Below are 12,417 nucleotides of genomic sequence, written 5' to 3' on the forward strand. Positions count from 1 at the left end.
GAATAAACACATGATAGTGCTCTACACGCGGGCGGAGAGTTTCGTGGTGGCGGCCGAGAACGAGGCGGACCAGGAGGAATGGTACCAGGCGATGGTGGAGCTTCAGTGCAAGAGTAAGTCCTGGAAATAGGTGTTAACGTGGCAGGCGTCGTGTAATTGCATCTTGCATTTTAAAATGGTAGAGAGCACATCCGTAGACATGCTCATTGCATGCTGATTTTGGGTACGCAGCTGCAGTTTGGTGTTGAAACAACAGTGTTTTCTTCCTCTCCAGTAAAGTGGTTGGCCCCAAAAGTTGGGTAGAGGGGCCCACTTTACTGTGAAGAAGGGAAAGTCTGTTACTGAAGTTCATCTCGCTTTCTTATCCACGCTGCCACCCGAGCGTGTGTTATCGTGTCTTCTCACTATGGACTCAACTTGAGCAAACAGTTGAGATACACACCGCAAGGTCCCTCGGTCATCTTTTTCTCAGTATTTTTGTCAACGCACTGCAATAGCATAAGTAGAACACGCTGTTTCGGTCTTCTGTGCAGAAATTGTGAGACAATTAAGTGATTTTTCTAATAGGCAGTCGTTATCAATCAGCTGAGGTTCCATTTATCTTTTACGGTAAACGGTAGGCTACTGCGTTGGACTTTGTGGCTCCTGGCGAAGTTAACTAAACGTCATGGTGATTATAATACATTTTGTTGTTACAGTATCTTAAAAAGCTCATCCTGGTTAAAAAAAATAATATTGCATTTATTTAAAAATAATAATAATAATGAGGCTTCAACCATGATGCTGAAGACCCATTTGGTGAATAGTTTAATAACGTGAAAATCATTTCCATAATGAACCTTTTTATTACACTGTAAAGAACATTTTGAGAAGGTTGCATGGATGTAAAAGGTTTCTTTATGGAAACACCAATACCAATAAATAACCTTTTTAAAAGAGTGGGCATTTTAAATAAATATAGGTAAATATAGTTGCCATGGGTACTTCCTAATTTATTAAATAATATTTAAAAATAACTATAAAACATTTCTTCTTATTAACTAATACAGTATACATTTTTTAAACGTTTTATTATAAACTTATTATAGTAAACACAATCTCATTTATAGCAGAATGGAGTTACACTAGTCAAGCTGCACCTGATTTTGCCTTGAATTGTTCACAGATGTCTTCTGCATTGTCCTCTATTTGTCCTCGAGTGACAGTATTTACATTTTTACTAAGTATTTAATTACGTATTTACAATTAACATTTAAATGAAACAATTTCAGTTGGCTTTTTTTGTAGCTCAGCAATTAAAACAAACAAACAAACAAAAACGTTATCTTAAATTAGAAATGACAATCTCTGTTAAAATCATTCGCCTTGACCCTGCCTATCATTCTTACTCTCTTTTCAGATGAGACGGTGGGCCAAATCAAAGGTTACAATAGGCCAACCTTGGCCCTAGTTTGGGCATCTCTGGCCTAGAGTTCTCAAGCTTTCCGTAATAAGGCCTACTCACACTAACAATGATAACTATGAAGTTAACTATAATGATTACTATTCCAGTGTCCACACCAATGCACAATACAATTCTGTTTACTATAAAGCCCAATTCACATGGCACAGGCAGTTGTCAGACTACGACCCAATGAGCACTGATTCAGCATGTTCAATCGCCGAAAACAAGCTCGGGACAGCCGCCAGACACAGAGAAGGGTAACATACTGATCAGACAAAACAAGGCTGTTGTCGTCTGATGGTTTGGTGTGAATCAGATTTAAACCTGCATTGCTGTTTTGTCATTTCCCACTTTTAAATGCTTGCACACATTAAAACAGAACATACTCTGATTGAAAATCCCTCAGAAAGTGTATCCAGTTTTCATTTGTTCTAGTTGTTGTGAAGGATCTTGAGGTGTTTAGGTCTGTTTTCATTTTTTGGCATGTGCAGATTTCTTCCGCTTCAGTGCAGAATTAACTAAATCTCTATTAATGCTTCCTAAAAGCAGCAAAATGAATCACATGGACGTTTTCTTTGCACAATCTGTATTTCAAAAGATATTAAATATTATATAACCTGTCACTCCTCTTAGAAAAAACTGTACTGGCGAAAGCAGGTACACTTGCAAAGAGTAAACAAGACAAAAAGGGCAGTGACCGTGACTCCTACAGCAATTACACAGCCCCGCATGTTCCTTGGCTCAAGCAGACATACCACTAACAAACCTAATGTGATGCAACCCTTGCAAACCAATATAAAAGGTCCAAAGTACTATTACTGCATTACATAATGAGAGCACCAAACCACGTGTACTTTAATATCTCATATATTGCACAAACAGAGAAAAATATGCAGATTCTGAGAAGGTTTTGTCTGCAAACAAACAGTTGAATTTCCATGAGATAAAGATGGGTTGACGTAGGGCAAGTCAAGGAGATGACATCTTAACAAGATTTTAGGGTCAGACACTCAGACCAGAGATGACCCTCCAGTTGTCATCCATAAAGCCCCCTAACTGGATAACAAGCTAAATAAACCGGTCTTCTGCTTGGCTGTTTTGACATCTGTCATAGTTGCTTTGTGCTGGGTTTAACCTGCTGATGTCCATGACAACTGCGAAATGACCTATGTGCTGTAAAACCCAACAGTCAACTTTATCAAATGAAATGAGTGTAGTTAACTCAAAATTTACTGAAAGTTAATTCTACTCATTTGAAAAGGTTTTAAACTCAGTGTTGAAGGTAATGAGTTAATTAAATACCTCATTACTTCAACTTAAATGGAGTAAGTTCACAGTACTCATATAGATTATTTTTTTAACTCAAATGGTTTGTAGCAATCAGTTTTCTCAAACAATTTGAGTTGACCTAACTTACTGAGTTTTACAGTACTCAGTTGGTTTGAGTTCTCTTTATTTATTGGGTTTTACTGTGCTCAAATTGCTTCACTTACTCAAATGTATTAAGTTCACAGTTCTCACTAGGATTAGTTTTTGAACTTAAATGGTTTGTTGCAAAAGGTTTCCTCAAATGGTTTGACCTACCTTAACTTTTTGGGTTTTACAGTGTGTGAATGTTGTCCATACACACTTTTACACATCTTAATGCGTTTACTCCGTCAATATTCTTTACAGGCAACATGATGATTGAGAATCTGTCCAATAGTAATCTACCCCCCTGCTGTTCAAATTTAGCTGGGATTGAAATTTCAGTTGCTGCATTTATTGGCATGCTTTGATTCATTCATTCATTCATTCACTCTTCATCAAGTCTGACTATCCCTATATCTATTCCTTATCCCTCTGACTATATTTGTTTTCTTTTTCATGAATTCATTCACATGCATACATCATGTTGGTTACGAACATTTAACTAACCACTTAAGTATGAGATTCCATTGATTAAATCTAATTAGGCTTATAAAATCCCACAGGATCTGTGCTTTGATGTTTATATTCAAATGGTAATTATAAACCTTGGATATTTACTGACCAGCAAAAATTTGCACTCCGAACAACTGCGGCTAGAGAGTTAAACGATGCAAACAGTTGAATATTTTCCCTTTGACTAAGAGTTTTTGGACTTGCAGCTGTCTATTTTGTCAGTATATTCCTGACTAACCACATACTGAGCCCCAGTCATTAAAGGCATCAACTTAGAGAAGTTTTGAAAACAGTAAAGAACATTTTGCTTCAAGGATTGATCTTAAAGAGCATGTGAAATAGAAATGTACAATGTTTATTTTGCTAGCGCACATTGTTATTCTTTAAAGGTGAACAATTCATCTGTACAAGTTAATCCTCTGGAAAAAAAAGTTTATTTTGGTGATCTTCAGTCAAAGTTAGACATTTTGCTTCCACGTTTGGAGTGGTGATACTTCTCTGTTGACATCAGTTTGATGACTTCAGCCACAATATTCTTAACCATGACCCTTTTACTGTTAGTTTAATATGAGACAATGATGCGCAAAATGAAAGCCCCGCCCATACTCAATATTGCATTTCGGTCAGGAGTACATCATGATCCTTAAATAATAGTAATAATAATGATAATTCCTTACATTTATATAGAGCTTTTTTGGACACTCAAAGCAATTTACACATCACCAGTGTGCAGGATGAAAGTGATGAAGCCAATAATGATATGGGGATGGTTAGCAGATGAATGACAAATTTGACCAGGATACCAGGGTTAAACCCCTACTCTTTTTTCAAAGAACATCCTGGGACCCTTAATAACCTCGGTTTAACGTCTCATCCGAAAGACAGTGCTCACTGAGCAGTAAAGTGTCCCCTTCGCTATACTGGGGCGTTAGGACCCACTCAGACCACAGGTTGAGCGCCCCCTGCTGCTCTCACTAACACCACTTTCAGCAGCAACCTAGCTTTCCCATGTAGACTTCCATCCAGGTACTGACCGGACACAGCCCTGCTTAGCTTCAGTGGACGACCATGTTTGAGTCACAAAGAGCTAGCTGCCAGAAATAATAGTCTTAGTAAATTCCAGTTCATTTATTCTAGCCCAGTTCATGCAGACTTTAATGACTGAAGTGCAGACAAATTATAGTAAATATTATAGACCAGAGGTGTCCAAACTCGGTCCTGGAAGGACAGTGTCCTGCTGAGTTTAGCTCCAACTTGCTTCAATACACCTGTCAGGAAGTGTCTAGAATGTAGTAAGAGCTTGATTAGCTGGTTCAGATGTGTTTGATTAGGGTAAGAGCTAAACTCTCCCGGACACCAGCCCTCCAGGACAGAGTTTGGACACACCTGTTATAGACCATTCAAAAATATGTGGTTAGTAATATTTTAAATGTCATTTATGTGACAAAAAAATATTTCAAACAATTATTTATCAAAAAATATGAAAAAGTCGGCACCAGTGGTGTAGTGGTTAGTGCGTCGACACATGCACTCCGAGTTTACAGTGACCCGAGTTCGATTCCCGCCTCGTGGTCCTATGCAGATTCTACCCCTCTCTCTGCTCCCCACACTTTCCTGTCAATACTCTCTATTGTCTATCAATTAAAGATGAAATCTTGAAAAAATAATTATAAATATATATATATATATATATATATATATATATATATATATATATATATATATATATATATATATATATATATATATATGAAAAAGTGGTTTTCAAAATGGACAACAACAAATGTTTCTTGAGTACCAGGTCAGTATATTATTGATTTCTGCAGGATCATGTGACCGTGAAGACTTAAGCAAAAAATTCTGCTTTAAATCAAGGGAATAAAACGGTATAATATGTCAAAATAGAAACGCACCTGCATTCCTGGTGTCATGTGGACTTCTAATGCCAAATTCATTTGAACAAATACCAAGCAGACTCAGCGCTGTGAGCAGATTTTCATGTTTGGTGTTTGTACAGCTGCAAACAGCAAGAAGAAATTAGACTGGAGGAGGTTTCCTCACCACTGAATACCCACTTTATACAATACACTGGTGTTTGGGTATATTTTGATACCAAATGCTACTTCCTTTCCGAAGAGAAGTTATTTTCTAAAATTAAACACTTTGTTTAGTCAATTACAAAGATAAAACCTTGTCATGCATTCTGACTAAATGTTTATATGGAAACAGAAATGACCTTTGTGAAATCAAACAAATCCTTCTTTACCACACCACATTACCCTTCCGTCTCAAGGAGAGCACCGTGTGTTTGTGTATTAGTCTGTGTGTATTTGGCCACGATGCCAGCCTGGCGCATGGCTGGTGTTCAAAGGTTAAACTTCCCTAAGCCTCGCTCATCTCCTTAATGTACTGGTAATTATTGTCTCCGCGAGATGTTGGACACACAGACGGACACACACAAAAACACAGCCAACGGCAGGGAAAGCCTGTTCTATTTTAACTCCTTAATCTGACGTAATGAAGCAGATCACACAGTCTGTTGTACAGTTGCTAACTACTGTTTGACCCCGGTGTACTCTGTATTAAATCAGCTTGTCCTTAGGTTATGCTCAAACATAACCAGATCCTGAAATGTAAGCCTGTGACAGAAATATCCATGATCATTAGTGTATATAAAGCAATTCTAGCCTAGCAACAGCCTGCTTTTGATCGCATTATATGTTACAATATATTAATATGTTGTTACACATGATTATGTTCGTATTAATTACACTGTAAACAGTGATTAGTTGACTTTGTTTAAAAAAAAAACGGAGTAAACATTGCCTTAAAATGATTAAGTTCACTGTAAAAGGTGATTAGTTACTTAAAGCGGGTAGATTAATTGCCTTAAAAGCAACAAGTTGACTTTACAAAAATAAAGTAAGTAAACCCATTGTAACCTGGAACTGTTAAATTGACTAAATTTTTATAATTATGCAAATCATACTTACTTTTTTTATATAAAAGTAAACTAATCACTTTTTTTCCAATACATCTTTATTATATTTGTTTTTTTCTCATTTTTTCAGTATCTAGCAAAATGACATACAGTAAAATAAATCTGCTCTTCCAGACTCCAGTGTGTCTTCTAAATTCAATACAGGCTATAATTGTTGATTTTATAGACTTAATGAAGCACCAAATATGTGATATTGTGATAATTACAGTAATTATTTGAAAACAGACGTGCTAAAATAGTCTGACAGTGTAAAAAGGGATTAGTTGACTTAAGAAAGTAAGTAGAATTTGCATAATTATAAAAAGTCAGCTTAACAGTTCCAAGTTACGATGGGTTTACTTACATTATTTTTGTAAAGTCAACTTGTTGATTTTAGGGCAATTGGTTTACTCGCTTTAAGTAACTAATCACTTTTTACAGTGTAAACAAACTATGTGCATAAATATAAAATTAAGTTAAGTGAACTTAATAGTCACAACAGAAATACTAAAGTAAAATCAGCTTGTCACTTTTAAGGCAATGGGTTTACTCACTTTTTGTAAGTAATTGCTTTTTCCAGTGTACATACACTCAAAAAAAATTACGTTTACTGCTTGGTCAAACTACTTAATTAAAATGAGTTGAAACAACATAATTATTCAGTTTTTTTGGGATAACTTAATTGTTTTATGTACAATGCATTTAAATTTGTAAAAACACTTAAGTTAATTTGAATGATTTTGTATTGGAACAACATGCAGGAATTGTGTGGAACTCAGCATTTATTACAGTGTATTTATATTATCACATACGCTAGTGTTGTTATTAAGCGTTCATTCATTTCAGTAGATTTTATTCATTAAAACTATAATAGAAAAAACATAATAAAAGGATGAAGATCAAATATGAAAAACAATCATGTGTTAATCACAGTAGCGATGGTGACCACGCAACAGCGGCCGCCAGTCATGCTGATTCATTGTAAACATCAGAAATCAATGACACACACAAGCCTAATAAGTTGAATGCAAATTAGCCCAGGGATTAATATGTAAGCCATTTTGGCATGTTTTCCCACATTACACAAGTCCTCACACATATGCACACAATTTGTGCCAGCGTTGACTGAAAAGGATATTTATTTATTTATTTTTTATCAAATGTTTAATTTTTTTTCAATAATTTAGCAGTACCATCAGTTTACACATTTTTCGTCCTTTTAACACCTCTCCTCCCCAACAGCGGCAGTAACAGTTATTAGATGTTGCTATCATACATCCAGTAAATACAGACAATATTAAAAAAAAATATATATATATAATAAAAAAAGGACACATACTAAAAATAATAATAGTAAAAAACAAATAAACAAAAAACCAACAACAACAATAATAGTATTAATAATAGGGATGTCCAGATCCGATCACTTGATCAGAACGGTTTCAGACTCAGATGTTACCTCCCGATCAGGACTCGAATGTATATATGTGTGAATATATATATTTATATATCATTATTTTTGAAATATTACTTTTACATTATTGTTATTTTTTCACACATCATGCGGTGGCACAGAGTTAGAGCTCTTTCTTGACTTTACACAGAAACAGCAATGCATGCAGCATGACATCACTTTGTTGCAGAGACGCTATTGGTTAAATGCCAGCAAAGTAGACCACGGAAGCAGCTTGAAGTATATCTGAAGAGTATATCTGCAGTCTGAAAGTATTATAAAATTGATGACGGCAACACTGCCAAAACAAACTGTGAGATATGTAAACTTGGGATTGCCTGCCAGATATCTTAAATTGAGGTGCTGTTTTTTTATATAAGATTTTTAAAATATATTTACTGTTGCACAAAAATCCAAAAGTGAAGAATTGACGTTATTACTTGATTGTTGAAGCTACCTCACAGAAGTGCACTGTTTGTTAACGGAGTTGTTAAATGTTAAAATAAGTTGAATTAAATAAAAAAAAAAAAAGGAATATCCTGGATCTGTGTCTTCACTCTTCTTTATTTTTTTATGTATTATAGAAGTATCGGATCTGGTTTCAGTATCGGCAGATACTTAAAATCAAATGACTCGGACTTGAGGGCAAATAAACCTGATTGGGACGTCCCTAAATAATAACACATAAATAAATCAAATAAGGTAGTTACACTTTTACCGTGTGTCTCACCACAGTGACCTTATTCATCCTAAAATGCCAAATATTTTCCCCATCTTTTCTGATAAACATCCAATTTATTAAGTAATATATATATGTCATTTTTTCATATGCTGCCACCTTCCACAATTCCATAACCCATTCTTGAAATAATGGTGGACCTGCTGAACGCCATGCCCTCATAATGATTTGTCTTCCAATCATAATACTTATTTAAATCCACGCAGACATCTTCACAGGATATTTATTTTTTTATTTTGTGGTTGATCTCTGAGGGCTGCAAGTCAGAAAGAAGGTCACTTCATAAGAACTGGTGAGATATTTCTTAAATATATAATGCTAGATTGAGTTTAAAGTCTGCATGAACTTTGAAAAACTGCTGAGACAATTATTTCAACATGTTGATGTACTTCCAACTGAAACGGATTGTTGAGTAGGGGGCGGGGCTTTCTTTTTGTGCATCATTCCCTCACAGCAAACTAATAGTAAGAGGGGTGTAGCTAAGATTATTGTGGATGCAGCCGTCAAACTGATATCAACAGAGAAGGACTGCAACAACAAACAAGGAAGCAAATGGTCTCGAATGGACTCGATGATTACCAAAACAAACATTATTTTTTCAGTGGATTAGCATGGATTAATTGTTACCTTACAGAAAATCATTGTGCGCTAGCAAAATAAACATTGCGACATTTTGATTTCAAACAGACTTTAAAGAGCATGGATTAAGTAGACATGGTTGCAGTCCACTTAGACTGAATAAACTTCTGTGTCAAATGACTGCAGTTTTCATGGCTTAACCACCAAAGTACAGAAAAGTGCATTTCATAGAAACCGGCTTATTTTTTTTATGGGTTGCTTTTGAGTAAAAATTGCATTCTTAGCATATCTCTAAACGATGAACTTACTGCTATACACAGTTCACCAAACAGGAGAGTAGGTGTCATGTACAGTCCAACAATGCTTCTTACCTTGACTATTATCATATGTCATCACCACTTAATAAACCATCTTGCAGAATTAAAGAATCTAATGCCACCAGAATAATTATTTTACTTAAACGTTAATGTATAACTGCAATTTTGGGATATATTAGGGTGGATTTCAGCTTTCAAACCCTCAAAGTGAAAACTAAAATATTATCTGTAGAGCAACAATTTATAGTTAGGGTTGTCGCGATACCATTATTTAATCTTACGATACTATATCAGCTGAAGTATCACGATACCAAGTAGTATTGCAATATTGTGATTCATAACTCAGATTATAAAGAAAATTGTCAGAAATACTATATTTTATGTAATAATAGGCCTACTTGAATGTAATTCATAATTCCCTTAAGGCCTTATTTGCACGTCACGTCACCTAAAATTTATTCATTCTTTTTGTTTATGGTGTAGATAACATTTCCTGTAGCTATTTTGGGTTTTTCATCTTTTTTTTTCCAGTCTTATCAAGAAACAACCCAAAGTAATTCAAAATAAAACTTTGTGAGTCGTTCTTTTAAAGAGATTGCCGTGGTTGTTGTAGCTACTAAATGAAATCTATAGGAACAGAATCGAACCAATTCAGATGTGCGTTCGAACTGAAGCATCAGAAAACGTGCAATAGGCTACCACAAAAGGCATGAAATTTGCAGCTTTATGACCTTAAAGGGCTCAACAGACTATCAAAATAAAATGGTCTATTGTTGCACAAACGTGTGAGCATTTTAGTGACTTTTCCATATGCAACATTATCTATTGTAGATAAACCATTAATGAGATAGTACTGTTTACAAACTACAGTATCACCGCAGTATTTTGGAGCTATAGTATGGCGATACTACCATAGTACCGGTAAACCTTGCAACCATAGTAATCAAAGGTACTGTTGTACAATACGTCACATTAAATATTTATATATACTCCAATCAAGATATTTATTCGTAATAACAATTATATAGCTTTTTTTTTTTTTTGGTCATCTGAACTGACAGATTAATGCCAAACATGATTGTTTGAGCTTTTGTCATTTAAGGCTATGTTGTCTTTGCAAAATATATGTTGAATAATTCATAATCGAACAAAAATGTTAACCTTTAATGCAATAATTTCATCAAGCAGACTTTTAAACAAAATAGCAGAGTATGATAAAGGCAAAAAAGAAGACATGTACAAAATAAATTAAACGGGAATAATTTTCTCAAATTCAATTAGTTTTGATAATAATAATTATTGTTATCTCCATGTAATGCTTATTCGAGTGGTTTATTTATCATTCACTGCCTGAACATTGTGTTGATAATATTAGTTCCACTTTTTATTAGTTCACCTGGAGCTTTAATAAAGGCGACACGCGCTCACGAGGCAAGCGCATATGAGTGAACTAAACAAGTATATTGCTTGTTTGAGTGTTATTTATTAAAGAGTTTTAAACTGTGATATTGTATACACAAATATTAAGCGTTTTGCTATGATTTTACTCGCGTCTGACCGACGGAGACGCCGCATCAACGGTTAAACTTACACAAGTTCCTCGTGTTTGTCAAAACTCACCTGCTTAACAGCTGAATCAGGTAAAGTTACGGTGTCTTACGAACTTGAGATGTTTCCCATTGTCATGTATATTCATTTGTAGGGCTTGTTTTGCATTATTAGCACTCACAACTTGAGAAAGAAATCGTGACAAAAGTTGTGTGAAGTCTGTTGTCCTTTTTCGCGCAACTAGCGGCATTAAATGGAAGTGCAGTCTGTTTGATCGGCTCACAAGTTAGAGCAGATAGGCTAGTCTAGTGAGTGTTCAAATGCATTATTTTACAGTTCTATTTGAAATTCCCATATATTGTAGTTAAATAAATCTCATAAGTGCTATTTTAGGTATTAAAAAAACACAATAACCTGAATTTTACATTATATGTTTTGCTCTTGTTTTGTTTATGGGGTATAGAGAACGAAACCTGCAAAAACAGTAAATATATAAATAAATAAATGCGCAAAAATATAAATAAATGAGTAAATAAATCCATAAATTCCTGCATAAATAAAATAATAAATAAATGTATATATAAAATCCACAAATTCCTGCATAAATAAATATATAAATAATTAATAGGGGGAGCAGGTAAATAACATAAATTACACGAATGTTGCACTCTAAAAAAGCATTTTAGTTATTTATTTAACCAAATGGTTGAGTTAAAAATATTTGATGCTTTGTTGGGTAATTTTTAACCTTTATTGGGTTATTTATTAATAACTCAAAATGGATAAAATTTTTTTAATTTCACTGTCAACTGATTAAACTGACACAGAACAGCTGTATTATTATGCGTACGTAATGTTGTTTTTCCATTATAAAGTTTAATAAAATTTAAGCTCTAACGCAATAATGTTCTTTTTTATTTCTAAATTACCTCTCCGTGTTGTGTTTTTTATATCTTTCACTCTTAATTATTGATGATACAAACGTGTACTTAATAGCCGATCTATATTAAATGGATAAAAATGCTTAAGTGTTTGGAACTTAAAATGGAATGGAAATAAAGCATTTTTCAATACTTTTGAAAACTTTATGTTATTTATTTACACAGCCATAATTATAAAAATAATAGTAGTACTAGTAATAGAATCAATAGTAATACCAAAAAAAAAAACATTTAATCAAAATAGCCCCATGCATTGGGTTAAAATAATTTGTAGTTAAGAAGGTGCTATAATATTCTATAGTTGGGTTATACGTTGGGGTATTTTTAATCCAAGTATTTTAACTGAGTGGGGGAATAAGAAAATGCCACCCCCGCCCCCCCAACAAGTAATCCTTGGTTTATTCATTCGTGAACGTAGTTGCAACCAATGATGGCATAAAGACCGCCTTCTGATGATTGACAGACAGTCTGTCATTAGCATGTTGAGCTGAGG

The 12,417-nt window shown here is 34.4% G+C and overlaps 1 protein-coding gene across 1 annotated transcript in view; it reads left to right on the forward strand.

Annotated features, from left to right (window-relative positions):
• The window catches only part of si:ch73-335l21.1 (insulin receptor substrate 1-B), an 80,876-nt gene that overhangs the window by 561 nt on the left and 67,898 nt on the right, over positions 1 to 12,417 (forward strand). Inside the window, exon 1 of the mRNA XM_056461200.1 lies at positions 1 to 113. This exon is cut by the window's left edge and continues 561 nt beyond it. Coding sequence (XP_056317175.1) covers positions 1 to 113 — 113 coding nt within the window. The remainder of the gene's footprint in view (positions 114 to 12,417) is intronic.

The sequence above is a fragment of the Danio aesculapii genome, chromosome 7, assembly GCF_903798145.1.
Source record: "Danio aesculapii chromosome 7, fDanAes4.1, whole genome shotgun sequence".
Classification (NCBI taxonomy): Eukaryota; Metazoa; Chordata; class Actinopteri; order Cypriniformes; family Danionidae; genus Danio; species Danio aesculapii.